This window comes from Mandrillus leucophaeus, unplaced genomic scaffold (genome assembly GCF_000951045.1).
Source record: "Mandrillus leucophaeus isolate KB7577 unplaced genomic scaffold, Mleu.le_1.0 Scaffold938, whole genome shotgun sequence".
NCBI classification, from domain to species: domain Eukaryota; kingdom Metazoa; phylum Chordata; class Mammalia; order Primates; family Cercopithecidae; genus Mandrillus; species Mandrillus leucophaeus.
In genome coordinates, this window is record NW_012110230.1 from 580,402 (window position 1) to 597,596 (window position 17,195).

At 33.3% G+C, this 17,195-nt stretch overlaps 1 protein-coding gene across 1 annotated transcript in view; it reads left to right on the plus strand.

Annotated features, from left to right (window-relative positions):
• Window positions 1-17,195, plus strand: part of NEK7 (NIMA-related kinase 7) — a 96,186-nt gene that overhangs the window by 39,253 nt on the left and 39,738 nt on the right. The window contains exons 4-5 of the mRNA XM_011970250.1: window positions 3,019-3,081; window positions 4,541-4,651. Coding sequence (XP_011825640.1) covers window positions 3,019-3,081; window positions 4,541-4,651 — 174 coding nt within the window. The remainder of the gene's footprint in view (window positions 1-3,018; window positions 3,082-4,540; window positions 4,652-17,195) is intronic.

The window sequence follows — 17,195 nt, forward strand, 5'->3', positions numbered from 1 at the left end:
CTTTGAACAAGTAGCACTTACAATTTGCGTGTTAATTTTCTGTGTTGCTGTCTGCATTCTGCATCTGACACTGTGCATCTTAAAGGACTGCAAGATGGTTTTCTTATTTGTACCTGTAATAAAATCTGATAGTAAGGTGGCATTCGGCATGGATTTTTATATGTAGAAAGGGTGGACATTAACAGTTTAAGCTTGTCTGTACTCAGGATCAGGTTATTCATATTAATCATTTGTGTGTAGAGTTAAAACTATGATGCTCTTGGAGAAAATTTCCACAAGATTTTTCCTTCCTCCATAAATGGTGTCATATGGTATGTTCTTTAATACTGGTATTTTTTTAACCCCTGCTATTGGTGTCCATTTATATCTTGCTCATTTTGTCAAAACTTGATGTATACAACAGCTTAATGTTTGCCAAAACATGTCTCACTAGATAGTTTATGCGAACTTCATGATAGTGATTTGCCACTCATAGTCCTTTCCTTCCCCCACCAACCCCAGCCCCTTTTCCTTTCCTTGCTGTTGTTTCATTGTGTTGCATTCTGTTCCATTCTGAAATCATGGTAGTTAACATGAGTTCACTGTGGCTGACACGGTTAGAATTACTGCTAATGGAGAAACAAGTTAACTCTCTTCAATGTATGTACTGGCATACATATTTCTTCTTCTGTTATTTGATTAAGTGGGAGAAACCTTGATGTAATCTAGTCTGTCTCTTTTTGTAAACCATTAACTAAGTTAAGGCTTTATATTTTTTCAAATCTTAAACAGTATGCAGTGCTCAACTATTTTACATTAAAAGTTGCAGAACGTAAATTTGATACTTGAAGTTTTCATTAGAAGTAGTAGAACCAAAATAATGTTGGTGAAAAAGCATATATATAGTTTTATTTTTTATTTTATTTTATTTTTATTTTTAATTTTTTTTGAGACGCAGACTCACTCTGTCACCCAGGCTGGAGTGCAGTGGTGCAATCTCGGCTCACTGCAAGCTCTGCCTCCCGGATTCACGTCATTCTCCTGCCTCAGCCTCCAGAGTAGCTGGGACCATAGGCGCCAGCCACCCCGCCCAGCTAATTTTTTTTTTTGTATTTTTAGTAAAGATGGATTTTCACCATATTAGCCAGGATGGTCTCGATCTGCTAACCTCGTGATCCGCCAGCCTTGGCCTTCCTAAGTGCTGGGATTACAGGTGTGAGCCACTGTGCGCAGCCTGTATATCATTTTATATACTGCTATTTTCACTATGTAAAAGCACATGCCTTTGTACAAGAAATAGAAGGGACTGAGCCAAAGCTAAAATTCTTTAAGGCAGTGAGTTTATGGATTTTATTTTTGCTTTATAATCTTATCTAATATCTTCATGGTTTTTTTTTAATTAAGAGAAATTAGAACTTTGTGTATCTTTGGATAGTAAGAATGATATCTAGAAAAAGTTGCCTCTCATAAGCTGTAATTATACACCCTTATTCCATATTTACCTTTATGCATTAGATATCTTTTGTTTCTGTCTGGTAGAACCCTGTAATTCTTTCAAGCTTCACCTCTAATGCTGCCCCCTCCCTACATGGGAGGAATTTCTTCCTTAGGTCTCTAATGCTACATTTTGTACACACATGTATTTTAATACTTCTTAGCTAGTTGTGTATGCATTAGACTTCATGACAGCCTGGCTCATTGAGAAAATACTGACTGTGGAGCTAGAACAACCTGGCTTCAAGATTCTGTCATTTACTAGTTTTATGATCATAAGCATATTATTTAATATTTTTGAGCCTCAATCCTCATTTTGTTATTGTGGCCTATTATTTAATATTTTTGAGCCTCAATCCTCAGTTTGTTATTGTGGCCAGTACTACCTATCTTATAAGATTGCAATGAATTTCAAAGCATCATGTGTAAAGAGGCCAGCCCTCTCTACTGGTGTCTAATAACTACTTCTCTAATTAAAAAGACTTGGATTCTGCCACTCCTTTGACATCGTACCTTTTCTTGGAATGTTAGCTGGCTGAATCAGGAAGACTTGATCAAGCTGATTACTAAAAATGTCATTTTTTAAAATTTGTTATGTCACTAGAGTTTTAATCACCTTGCAGTACTGACTTAGATTTTTTTTTTCAGTCTCTAAGATATTGCTTTTTTAAATGTTATTTTCCACACACTTAGAACCTTGAGAGATTTGTGTTTTCAGAGACACATGAAATACCTTTTTGATTGTATTTTTTATTTTTATGTTTTTAATGGTAGGTTAATATTTTTCAACCTTTACTTCATTATCTTCCCTCCAAACTGCCTTTTTAGGCATTTCTTCCCAATTACCTCTACCTATGAAATTTTAATTCCACAAATACATCTGTTTATGTGCAATACTGTATGTGTATCTATACTTTATACTTAATAGAGTAAAATTTTGTTACCCTTCTCCTCAAAGAACCAAATTTCACCCCCTTGAAATGATAGCACCCTTGTCAAAAATGCATACATGAGACCTTTTAGACATGATTTGATGGAACAGATTAATAGTTCACTGCTTGGGTTCTAGACGGATAATTCTAAGAATGAATTCTGCTTGCTCTGTTGATTAGCTGTGTGACCTTTTGTCAGTCTCCTTAGCTTTCTAAAGCTTCTCTTCTTCATCTGTAAAATGGGAATACTACTATTATCATCCTCATAAGGTTGTGCAGTACATTTAGCATATATTAATTGCTCAACATGTATTAGCTATTACTTTATCATCTTAATAATCACAACTTTAATTTTGTTCTTTGGAACTTAAGACCTTAGTGTCAAGGGATATCTAACTGTTCTCTTTATCCATTTTTTAAATACTGACTGCTGAAAATGTAAGTGTTGTTGGTAACATAAGATACCTGCAGACCTCCATAATAAATAAAAGCTAATCGGAAAGAAAATTCCTTAGTGTACATATAATTACATGTAGAGTATTAAAATGAATTTACATGATAGCTTGAACCATAGGTTATTATTTTATTAAATAATTCTGGGTTCTATTTTTAGATATTTGATTTAATGGATGCCAAAGCACGTGCTGATTGCATCAAAGAAATAGATCTTCTTAAGGTAATTAATGAACTATTGACTCTTTTGAACATAACATTGTGATAAAAGTGATTTACTAAAATATCACACTTAAACACAAAAAGGTTTTTAAGACTTACACTACACTGATTTTCAAGTAATATTATGTAAGGTTGAATTTCAGTATATTGAAGAATATAGTTATTTTTTGGATTTATTGTTAAATAATATAATCAGAACATTTGGTAGGACCAGCTTTTTTTTTCTCATTTCAAACTAGGAAATAGATAAAACGGGCATAAAACATTGAAAAATTTTTTTTCTTGACCACCCCAACAAGATATATTCTAAAGGTTAAGTAATATAAATGCAAATTAGTATTACCTCAACATGTATTATATTGAAATGGTTCACATGCATTTTCTAATGTTTCAAAACCTTTTTCCAGACTTAGACAGAGTGCATCTAAAGAGTATGCCAGGAATTAGCTTTTTAGTTTCTCATCTACTAAAAATATGACTGAGACCTCAATTATTTCTGCACTGATTTGTTTATAGTGAAGTTTCTTTTGAGAAATGCTGTGGCTTATGTTGTATTTTTAACTTTTAGTTAAGATTTGGCTGTTTTTTTATGCCATCCATTCGTGTTAGTGCCTAAAATGAACCAGATTTTTGCAAAAAGGAAAAAAGTAAGGTCAAAGCAATGTTTTCTGACTATTTTGTTAGTTGTAGTTATTTCTTGGCACATGAAGTAGCTGGCTTAAATATATGTGAACTTTTACTGTAGAAATAGCACGTCATCATAGAAAATTTGCGGAGAAAACTTTAAGTAGAAAGAAGAAAGTCACCCATGCTTTCTGCATAATTTCTCAGAGAAACAATGCATCTCATATTAATGTGTTTAAAGATTGAACAAAAGGACTGTAAATGAGTAGGGACTGATACATGTATTTCTACAAGGTAAAATTTTTCTTAGGGATGATTTTATGAATTGGCTCACATAAATAAGTCCTGTATATTTTTTGATATAAAAGCAATAGTTAGATATAGTATAGTAGATACCAGCTGTGTTTTGTCTGCTAGCTGGAGTTATTCTAGGACCAGCCATAACTTCTAAATAGGAGTAAAAAGGGCTACTTTATCATTGAGTGTTCCTAAATGAAAGTTCTCATTTTGAGGATGTAATTTTTAGCAGTTGGTGACCTAATTCTGTCATTTACTTCTTGCATCTGTTGATATACTTATTGGGCTTAGCAGTACTTTTAAATTAAGATTTAAATGTAAAATATATTATTTCTAATAATATTAAGGTGAAATTATACCTTTTACTTTTAATAATTGTAGTATTTGTTTCAAAATTCATTAAAGAAAAATATACTGTCATGTTAAGATTTCTATAATTTAAAAAATACAGTTAAGTTTGTTCTTAAGTTACAAAACTGCAAGTGACTCTTAGAAATTTACAGTAAGAAAACTTTCTGATGCCTGTTTTATTTTCTCAGCAACTCAACCATCCAAATGTAATAAAATATTATGCATCATTCATTGAAGATAATGAACTAAACATAGTTTTGGAACTAGCAGATGCTGGTGACCTATCCAGAATGATCAAGGTAAGTTTTTAAAAAATCATCTTAATGTTTTGTTTTGTTTTTTCTAATAGAATTGTCTGTTTAACATATAGGGATATTAGATATTTTAAACTAAAGACCTCAATGCAAGACTTATCTGGTAGATATGTAATAAATAGTAGATGATTAGTGATCATAATTCTGAAACTGGTTTACTTGGTGATGTTTCCACTGGTCAGCTTAAATATCTAAAACCAAAAGCAACTTGGAAAGGGACCAAGATACTTGTCTTCTGTAAGTCAAGTTTTGCTGTTTGATTCTCTGAGCAGACCATGCTTGCTCCTGTGTCTCTGGACATGAGTAAAAGGAGGTAGAAAGAGACTCTAGAGCAGCCTGACCTATTTCTGGGGGGGATCCATCAAAGAAAGTGGGATTTGCAGTCAGACCTTGGATATCAACCCCACATAAAAATTGTTTTACCTTCTTTTCTAAGGGCATATTAATTGGGTTTAAGTCCAGCTGCAATTAATAGAAACCCTTAAATAATAGTAGCTTAAAAACTGTTTGTCCTTGGGCCAGTTACTCCTCTGCGTCACATTTTCTAAAAAACAAAGTAATAATATGACCTACTTTATAGGATTGTTGTAATTATTGAATTAATTAACATTTATTAAGAACTTAGAAGAATGCCTCACACATTGTAAGGCTATGTAAATGTATCTGCTGCTGCTATTATTATTATTGTTATTTTTATTACTTCTCTGTCACGTAAAAGTCTGGGGCTAGTATGGTAGCTCTGTTCTATCAAGAGTATTTTAGAGACCTAGCCTATTTCTAGCTTATCAAGTCACACTAGGCTTGAAGGGACAAAGAGTACATGCTGGCTTTATCTTAAAGCACATTCCTGAGTGCTGCCTGTCACACAACATTTTCAGCTTCATTCCCTTGGCCAGAATGTAGTCTCATGAACCTATCTACCTGCAAGGAAGGCTGGAAAAGAAAGTCTTCATTCAGCTGGCCGTGTGCCCAGCTAAACTTCTGTTACTATGGAACACAACTTGAACCATCTAGAAACAAACAAGAATAACTGAATGAGAAAAACAAAAGCTATTTATTCGAGCTTGCTGTAGCAAGGGAGTCAGCCAATCATCACTTGCATCTTGGCAGAGAATTGAAAGCAGACAAAGGAATGAAAGGTTTATAGTGGGAAGAAAAGGGAAGCCTTTGGGTATGCCCTGATGGGAGACTGCTGACACAGAGAAGCTATAGACCAGCTGACTAGAAACAGGGTGTCCTTGTGATTGGTTAGGAGTACATATTTGGCTTTCTCTGGTTGGTCCTAGTTAGAAGCAGGGACAAAATTAGGGAAGCTGTCAGTTGTTATTCAATTGTTATAGAAGTTACTGTTTGGCTTCCTAGATTGTCACTAGAGAGAGCAGTCTGGCTTCCTGCAAGTCTAACTTATAGCACGCTGACTTCCTGTGTTGTTTAGTGTAGATAAAGAGTTGATTTCCTGGGCAGGTAGGAAAGATTGATATGTGGTTGGATATATGTACATACATTAGTACATATGTCTTTAAGTAGATGGATGGATATGTGTACATGCATTAGTACATATGTCTTTAAAAAGTATACATATAAACATACTATATATTACTTAACCATCATAATAAAACTATGTGACAGGTATTACTGACCCAATTGTATTTATATGGTCCTTCCTTTTTCTCCCTCATTCCCATGTCCCAGAAATAACCTCTAACCGTTACGTGCATAAAACCTTCCCAACTTTACTTACTATCTTTATACCCATTTAAATATAAAAATATATACTGATACACGTATTCTTTCTCAGACACATCACGATTTGTTTTATTACTTTGTTAATAGATAGTTGGATTGTTTTCATTTTTATTCTTACAGAGAAATCTCAAGTACAAAGCCTTATCTACATCAATACAACTATATCTATACATACTCCATTGTCTATTTCTATTACATAGATTCGTATAAATATTGCCAAGTAAGAGTATACACATTTTAAATAATAGCTATTGCCAAATTAGTCCCTTAAATAGTTAATACCAATTTGTAGCTTTTTAAAAATATCTCTATATTTTATTTTTTTATTTATTAGACATTTACTGTGTGCCAGGTACATGGTTTATGGCTTTTTGGAACTCGTCATCTAGTGGGATAATCAGGCATTTGACTAATACTAATGTAAAACTGTATACCTGCAGTTGTAATAAGTTATATAAAGGAAAAGTGCGGGTTATAAGGGATGATTATAACAGGACCTCTGAAACTACACTGGTGAATTCAGATGGCAATTAAAGGATTTTAATCAGTTGTCCTAGTTATTTAATCTTAATGATTGAGCCAGTTTCTACATCAATAAAATTGGGTCAGTAATACCTGTCTTACAGTGTTATTATGATGGTTAAATAATATAATATGTAGTATGTTTATATATGTATTTTGAAGACATATGTACAAATGTATGTACACATACCCATCCATCTATCTGTGTCTTTATGCATGTATGATATCTCATAGGTATTCACATTTTCTTTATTCCATTTAAACCTCTGATCACTACGCTTCTAGCCTCCTTGCATCATACAAATCTACTCTTTTCTACTCTTCAAAGTTGTCTTTATTCCTCCAGTTTTCCAGAGTATTTAAAAGTCACTAGACAGGAGCACCCTCACCTTCCCATGACTGAACCTGCTAGACCTACTTGTGTCTGTTACTGTTCTCTCCTCCTTCTCTCCTGTTACCATATTCTTGTTAGATAGGAGGGATTGTTATGTTTCCCTCCACCTAGGTTCTCTACCCTTTCTCTGCCTGTATTCTCAGAAATCTTAATTCCTATCATTATCTGTTCCCAGTCCTAGATTCATAACCATTGTGCACTTCTGAGTTCCTTCTCTCATCATTTAAATATGCTCAGGTCACTGTTATTTTAAACATATTTACATGTATACATGCACACACACCTGTTCCCCATTCATTCATTCATTCAAGAAACTTATTTTCCAGTGGAGAAGTCAAATGCTAAAAGCAAGTAGAATATATGATATGCCAGATGTTGATAAATCAATTAAGAAAAATTAAAGAAAGAAAAGCAATAAGGATTTTAGAGGAGGTGTGTTGCTATTTTATTTTATTTATTTAATTAATTTTTTTGAGATGGAATCTCACTCTGTCGCCCAGGCGGGAATGCAGTGGTGCGATCTCGGTTCACTGCAACCTCTGCCTCCCAGGTTCAAGCAATTCTCCTGTCTCTGCCTTCCTAGTAGCTAGGACTACAGGCGTGCACCACCACACCCGGCTAATTTTTGTATTTTTAGTAGAGACGGGGTTTCACCATATTGGTCAAGGTGATCTCGAACTTTGACCTCAGGTGATCCACCTGCCTCAGCCTCCCAAAGTGCTGGGATTACAGGTGTGAGCCACTGTACCCAGCCTGTGTTGTTATGTTAAGTAAGATAATCTCAGAAGATGCTCTTAAGTCCTACCACCCTCACCTCTGCCTGCTTTTTCCTTCAATTACTACCCTAGTTCTTTTTTTTCCTTCACAGTCAGACACTTACTCCTGACTCTCTTTCCAACCTACCACACATAACAGCTCTTCAATGACCTCTATCATGAAAGCCAAAGGACTTTGTCCAGTCAGCATTCTGCTTGATCTCTCAGCAGCATTTGGCCCTGCTTTTCATACCCTTCTTCCTAAAACACTTCTCCACCGGCTTATTGAGTCCCACAGTGTCTTGATTTTCTTCCTACCTCTCTGTAGACTATCATTTTTCTTAACTGAGTCATTCTCTTCTTCCTGGCCTTTAATGATGGAATTTTAAGTTTCAGTCCTTGACTTTTTTTTTTTTTTAGTTCTGACTCACATTATAGCTGATCTCATTCATACCTGTGTATTCAGTTACTGTCTATACTCCTGTTGACTTCCAATTTTTTATCTTTAGCATGGAGCACTCTCTAAATTCTGACTCTATATTGGCTCAATATGCCTGTAAACAAATTCCTTACAGACTACCCATCCTCCCATATTCCCTAACTCGAGGCCTGGCACCAATTTATCTAGTTGTGCACTCTGGAAACCAGGACTCTTTTTTGACATTTCACTCTCCCTTACCTCTTCTTTTCAATCTCACCAGATTCTGTTTATTTTTCCTTCTAAATCCATTCAAATTTCTTCACCTGGCTCCCTTTCCATTTCTCTCCCTATCGTCTCTCATTTGGAGAGAGAGCTTTTTAACTGTCTCCCAGTATCCAGCACCCATTCCTTAAATCCGTTTCTCCATCAGTCTTTAAGATGTTAGAGGGGAGAGAAACAAACCAAAAGGAAAACCTCCTTTCAATCAAATCTTTCTAGGTTTTCACTTTAAGGGTAAAGACTAAAGTGTTTGGCAAGATTCAGCAAGCCTTGTGTTCTATAGAAGATACGCTCCCTCAGAGAGGATCAGAGTCCGTTTTGTGTATTCACATATCCCAAGTGCCTAGAGCAGTGCCTGGCACAGAGCTTGTGCTCAGCATATATTTGCTATAGAATCTGACTCCTGCTCTTGCTGTGGCATATTGGCCTTTCATTTCCTTGAATGTGATTTTATTTTACCTGGGATGCTCTTCTCCATTCTTGGCTGACTTTATTTCTGCTTGTACTTCAGTTCTTAGGTATCACTTCCTCAAGCATTTTCCTTTCACTCATAGAGTACTTTATGGTGTAAGTGCTCCCAGAGTGCCCTTCCTACATAAGACTTAGTAATATAATCATGTATTTATATGTGTAATTATTTTATTGGTGTTTGTATTTCCCGTTAGACTTAAATTTCTTTTGAGCACAGAGACCATGCTGGCTTTTCTTGCCTGGCTGTCTTCAGTTCCTAGCTCATAGTACCAACTTCGATAAATATGTAGTGAATAGGTGTATAGAAGTTGGTTGTTTTACTTCTATTACACTTCTCTGTTCCAGGGCTCAGTGGATAACATGGGTGGTTGTATAATTGTCACAACAATTTCCTGCTGCTTTATGCTCTGGTCTCATAGAGAGTTGCTGTGATATTCAGTGTATTTTTTTTTATGGGAGTGGGGTTGGGTAGTTAAGAAATTCTAAAATTGTTTTCTGAACATGCTTATTAGTTCTGTAAGCAGTTCTTTATAAGATAGATTATATCAGGAAAAAAATCATAGGAACTTCTTTTGTGAAGGAATAGAACAGTGGCTTAAAGCTTTGTAAAGGACAGCAGTGAATGCTTGAATTGTAATGAACATGATTCATTTCTTTTTAGTGAGTAATATTGTAAATCATTGTGCATCATAGCAATGTATTTCATTCTCTCAAGTCTTCAGCTTAATTGGGGTAGAAGAGGAAATATAGCTTCTGGTCTGTATTCCAGAAATGAACCTCTGGATAGCATTGCATCAAAGATTTTTACAAGTAAATAATTAATTGGTTCAGAGCAGACTGACAAATATAATTAAGCAATTTATAGTTGAAATATTCAGTATTTCTCTAATTAGTGACAAAGGAATACCTGAGGCTGTGGTCAGATGAAATACTTCCCAGATGAGTTTTAGGATAAAAGGAAATCTAGAATTTTTCATCATAATTTCTTCATTATCAGCAATCAGAATTTTAAAGGAAAATCGACCTTACAAAACAGATTTCAGTTAAATTGTGCTGTATATGCCATATATTTTCTTTATTGTAGTTAAATTGGACACATACATGCTCCATTTTGTAGTATGTCTTATTATACTGTTTATTTCGCTATTCTAATGTCAAGAAACATATTTGGTGATGAAGACCCAGTGTAGAGGAAATTAATCTCAAAAATATATAAATAAGAAGATTTTAAAATTTCAACTTGTCAATAGAAATGTTACTGAAACATATTTTAAATTTTCATGGTTCATTTCACAATATATACTTCATTCATTGAACTATTTGTAAGTACGTGTATTTATAACTACCTATTGGTAAGTCAATTTGAGACAAATAGAAGAAACTATAAATGTGTGTATTTAATATTATATATTTTTAAAAATTGTTTCGCCAGAATATCAATGAAATAAAATGTAACCTAATAAATATTTTGAGAAGAAACTCAGAGGTTTGTTATCTGCCAAGAGAATGTCATACCATATCACAGTGGCTAAGGAGGAAATGAGTATTATTCTTATAAATATTTTTTAGTTAAATATGCAATACAAATAATTTAAATGGATGTCTGTTCTCCGCCAGGAGTTTGGCACTGCGCAAAATAAATAAATAAGACCATCGTTTCTTATTTCTAGGATATTTAGGTATAGGCTATCTTCTTAGATTGCTGACTTTGTGTTTTCTACCTTGTTACCACCTGTAGGTCATTCCTTCTAAATTTGCTAGGAGCCTTAAAACTCCTTTTGTTTATATATACATAAAATTAATTTTACATATTGATTTTTCATGTGTTTACAGTTGTATTTTGTATTAATTTTTTATTGCTTCATAGCAAATTACCACAAATTTAGCAGCTTTAAGCAACACAAATTTATTAACTCTAGATTCCTGTGGATCAGGATTAGTGGGTTCTCTGCTGAAGGTCTTAGAAAATTGAAATCAAGGTGCCATCTGGGGCTGAGCTCACTGAGGTTCAGGGTCTTACTCCATGTTCACTGGTTTTTGGGGGAATTCAGTTCCTTGAAGTTGTATGGCTAAAGTTCCTGTTTCCCTCCTGGTTGTCAGCTGGGGGTATCCTTAGGTTCTTGAGGCTGCTGGCCGTTTTCTGCCCCATTTGTCTCCACAACCTGCCATTGTGTTCCCTTAAGATCAGCAGGAGAATTTCTCTGGGTTCAGATCTCTCTTGACGTTTTTGAATGGCTCACCCAATTAGGTCACGACTACTCAGGCTAATGTCTTTCTTGATTAACTCAAAGTCAGCTGATTAGGGACCTTAATTACATCTGCAAAATCCCTTCTATATAACATCATATAAAATGGGAAGAGTAATTCATAATATTCACATGTCCTACTCACATTCAAGAGAATGGGATTATATAACAGGACTTGAGAATTTAGGGGAGTGATGTACATCTTAGAATTTTGCTTATGGCAGACATTAATATATTAGCTAAATGTCAACCATGTTTTGGAGATAACTGTTATTTTCAAATATTGTAACTCAAAAATCTTGTTCACCTACTTGGTTTGGCTGTTTTTACATTTGCAGACACATTTTTATTTGTACTTATCCAAATGTAGAGGTTGTATTGGAAATAAAATCACTTTGAAATGTCTTTTACACTCTTGGCCTTTGGATCCTTAAAGCAATAAAGGTTTCCCAGCAGTCCCATCTCTCTTTGATAACTCTGATTTATTGTTTACCAGGATACCTACACTTTCCATTTCAGCGTCTGGACAAAGTGTATAGCCCATGTCAGACAATTATGAGAACTGCCAGTGATTCCAAATGCAGTTTCTCACTAAGACTTTTGTATAAGATCGTCATCTGTCTTATATTTCATTTTAGAATTATTCTGAAGTCCTACAAGTTAGTAGCGCTATCTGAAAAAAAGCTACACAGGATTGAATGTTCTTTTATATATATAAATTAAAAATATACATTTTATATATATACACACACATAGATACATTTACTTAGGTACCTATATAATATATGTACATCTATGTGTCTATATCTGTATAAATTTTTGTCTACATATGGTATGTATATGTAGGTGTGTTATATAGAATTTTTTTAAAGAGCAATGTTACTGATAAAATATCACTTGTGTTTTCCTTGATACTTAAGTAGTTTGAAATTGAAGCAGTATAGAACTTAGAGATTTTAGGAAATTGAACACTTTATACCATGAAATGACCATTATTTAATTCTGTGAGCATAAATAAAAGGTGGTGTATGAACTTTGATCTTTGTTTGCTTGGAAAAAATTGAAGATAATTTTGAAGGAGCTTATTGCTCCTTACATTTGAAGATGATAGTAATATAAAACTCCCTTTTGTAAACCATGTAATAGCATAGCGAGCAGTAATTTTGGTAACTGTAGACACTGAAGTAAAGATAAGGGTTCAGACACCATTATGTTAAGCATCTTAATTTCTCTCCTTTAGATTTCAATTGAGATACTTTTACTGTTCTGCTGTGTTTTCTTTGTTCATTATGAAAATTAAAATATCTCTTCAACTCTTACTGTTGCCTAGTATAACATAGCAAGAAAGAATTTATTAAAGAGGGAAATATTTCTGTTTCTCTTTGTGACCTTCTTTGTCTCCTCTAAGACTGACCGACTATTCTTTTTAATCTCACTTTGTCACTAGTACTCTGATGCAATAGAGAAAACATTTTAAGTATTTCCAAGTATTTTCTTATCAGTTTTAGTAATGTGGAAACTTCTCTTAAGAATTATTCACATGGCAGCAATGCAGGGACCATTCTTTGTAGTAATTCTGTTGCATTTGTGTGTTTTTATTGTTGATCTTTTAGTTTTTTAATATTCTAAATAAGTTCCTTGATATTGATGTACCAGTTTTCAGGAGGCAACTGTTTTGGGGAAGTTTTGTGACTTTATGAGTACTTATTTTTCTTGTTTGCTAAATAATTTAAGAGGTTTTTTTCCCCTCAAGGTGTAATTGCTCCCGAAAAAATATTTTCTGTTTCACATTTTCTACCCTAAGATGAAATATATTTTTGGCTTGCATTAATAACCTGCATAATTTTAACTTTTGGGAATCAATTGATTATATTTATATTCTATTATAATCTAAAAACAGCTTAGCACTCTTAATAGGTTTTCAAACATTACAGGAAAAGACAAAGACTGGTAGACCTTGGATAAGAAGATAAAAAGATGCTAGTGATAAGTATTCTCAGTGATCTCATGACTGTAAGGCCCATTCTACTTTACACCTTCTAATGCAACTTAAGGTATCTGAATTTTATTCAGTGTGCCAAGAGAGAAAATACTTATGCACTGTAAATTAGTATTACATGCCAAAATTTTAATTTTATGTAATTTCCCACAATTGTATATAGCAAATATTTGTAAAGTTTAGTTTGTTGATAACTCATTGTACCTTCCAAAGAAAAATGTTTCCATAGAAAGATTAATTAAAAAATCACACTTAGAACTGCCCATTATACTTCCAGAAGCATCCTTTTTCATCACCCAGTATCTGTGCATTTGATTCTTTGAAATAACCACGACAAAATATAGTCTTATAAAATTGCATTATAATTGCAATGCTGTGTTTGGGAACATCCCCTCTGATGGTAAATGTTTGACCTAATTACAAGCTTATAGCAAAGAACTCCTTGTCATCTCATGTTAAGACCTTTTATAGTATTAAATGGACCAGTAGGAATCTCTGAGTTTTTTTGTTGTTACTAATTGGATATATGAAGGATAAGGCATGCCAGGAAACTATTATTTTTAAGTATGAAATGTGCCAAACAGACATTTATTATTTCTGTTTCATTTGAAACTAAGACTGTAGACCCACAGATTATATTTCAGAAGTGGTGGAGACTTCATAGATCATCTCCAAACTAGGAAGCTGAGACCCATCAAGGTTAAATGGTTTGTTCAAGGTCACACAACCAGTTACTGTCAAACCTTATAATCAAGTCTATTATTATAAGATGGATATGGATTGTGTTAGTGGCACATTTAAACATTTGACAACACTCCAAGCAGGAAATGCTTCCTTATATTTAACATAAATCACTTACTTCCTCTTACTAGATACTTGAAAGAAATGGAGAGCAGCTGGTGCCTGTAATTCCAGTTCTCTTATAACTTCATTATTTCTCATCATTTAATTAACATTTTTCCTAATCCTCTTCAAACACACCTTGCACACCAGAATTGCATTTTGTTTTGTTTTGTTTTTTATATTTTTTAAACACAGCAGTACATTTCTAAAGGATGCTTAGTGTATGATTCTCTGGATTGGCTACACAATTGCAAGTCCCTTTGTTAAATATTAAAAATTTTTAAAACGGCAGTAACAGGGCTTTAAACCAAGTGCCAGACCTGCATAATACAGGTTTCCTGCCCATGAAGCTGACCCTAATAGTTCCAGATATTTTGCCTGAAATTTTCTTTTTTAAAGATTAACATGTCAAACTGTATGCTTAAATGTTTTGATATGCCACAGAGAATAATAATTTTTTTGTAAAATAAGATCATTTTCTATTCTTTCTCTGTTGATGAGGTTATGCTGGGTAATATCATTGAAGCTTTTCCTGAGATTTCTTGAGGAAGAATATTATAATTCTATAACTCAGAAATAAACAGTGTATATTCTACTTGGAGTTGTAATGTCTAGAATGCAGGAACCAAGTTACCCAATGGAGTTCAAAAATGGTACTTAGATATTCAGTGTCCACTATGTAATTGGATTTGATCTTGGTTGTTTAATTTGTAGTAGGGTGTTTGGAGATTAATAATTTTAAAAAGAGTGTATCTATTAAGATGTGACTATTTTCCCAAAATCTTTGAAAGGAAACAGCTGGGATCAGCTGTAGCTCTTTTTATATTAATATAAATCACTTAGATGGTGATGCAGATGGATTTTACCAGATAATGCTGAATTTCACCTAAGTGAAATGTTGGTAATCTTACACATAAGTCAGAAATAATATAATCTGATGTTTGTATATACATATATTTTGTATGTAAATTGATTAACTTTTTGTCACATCTGATTTTTCTATTTGAATAATATCCAGTATTTATTTGAATAATTTTGATAGCAGTAGAAAAGGTGCTTTTAAAGTAACTAGTATTTGAAAATTTGCATAGAGAAAAGACTAGCCTACTTAAAAAAAAAAAGACTAAACAAAATTATGTCCAAATTATCAGGTGTATATGGGTGTTGATTTTTGCCTGCCCATAAATTTTTGGATACTTTATTTTCAACTACAAGAAAAGTTGCAATTCTATTTCATAGCATAAATATGGTAAAAGCACCCTGGCACATATTCTTTCATTTTCTTATAAATATTTATATTAGTTCCAACTTTTAGATGTATTGGTTACATTATTTATTGCTATATTAAAAACTTGCTATATAACAAATATATGTACATTTTTACTTTTTACATGTTGGCATTAGATTTTTTTTTTTTTTAATCAGAGCTAACCATTTATATAGAGCTGCCTTTTTTCAAGGGAAAACAGGATTTTCAAACAATAATGCTCATTGGCTGGATGATTAACTTTTAAGAAGATATGTGTTTATTAGAATAAATTTTAAGAGGTTGTTCTTTCTTTTTTTTTATTTCTTTGGCTTTATAGAAGTTCCTATTTTGTAGTGCTAATATACGTTTTACCCATAGTAAAAAGAATTCAAATTTTCCTTGCCTTTTTGCCGTTCATCCTCTTTTAAGAGATAGCCAACAGTGCCACCATCAGAACAGACAGGCTCTTCTCATTTTAGGTGTTGGTTTTCTCGAAAAACAACAAAAAAACAAAACCCAAAAAACCCTATACTTAAGGAATGGTTTAAAAACCACATATGTTTAAGCAGACATTTATTAAAAATAATGAGAGATACTAATGGCCTAATGAAACTGCCTTTATTTTATGAAAAAATCAAATTCATGTTATTCTTCAAAGGCCTATAACTAATTTGGATACTTAACTCTTACCAGGTCATTCTGAGTAGTATTATATTGAATTCAGCTTATTGTCATCAGTTTTAACTTGTAAGCTACAGTCTCAAAGAATACAAAAACATGAAAATAATCAGATCATCTTGGTCCGGTAATGTCTTCCCTATTGTGCAATTTGGGGGCAATTTTTAAATTATGCCTTTTCTTTTAGACTTGATTTCTTTTTTATAATGGTATTTAAAAAGTAAACTTCCAACTACATTATAATTATGATGATTTCAAAATCTGTATTAAAGCATAAAAATTTGTTTTCATGGTCTGATATGTACATGATATGGTATATTTATTTTTGAATGAAAAGAAACCTGGTCCCCATCTTCCTGTTGACATCAAACAGTCCTCTGATATGCTAATCCAGCATCAGGGAGAGCACATATATACAGGGTTTATTTGGACTCATTCCAAGTCTGAAAGAAAATTATGTGTAAAGAACTGATTTTGCAACATTACCCCCTTTGAATGAAAACTGATGTTGACACAGTCTGCAATTAAAAAGACGTAGTCTTGAAACATGATATGGGAGGTTTCTAACATTTTAGTAAGACCCTGATTTGCTTTTTAATTACCTGGTCATCTAATTGTTTTTTATTCTTTGGGATAGAATGTTACTGATGTAATAGCTATTGAAATTGCTAATAAATTTATTTCTGTAGTATGTGTTATAAGAAAGATTAACCTAAGATTATTAGCTTTTCCTTAAAGATTTATCCTTTGGTTCATACGTTGAGTACATATGAGACAGTAGATATAATTTTTTGCTCAGTATGAAGTAGGGATATCAGCGGATTTCCTGTACTGTTTTTCCATTCAGCCTGCCCTCAGCTGGTCACTGGTGTAAAAACTGAAAGGTAGCTGTTTTAGAATTTTCTCAAGTATAGTACCTCCATATT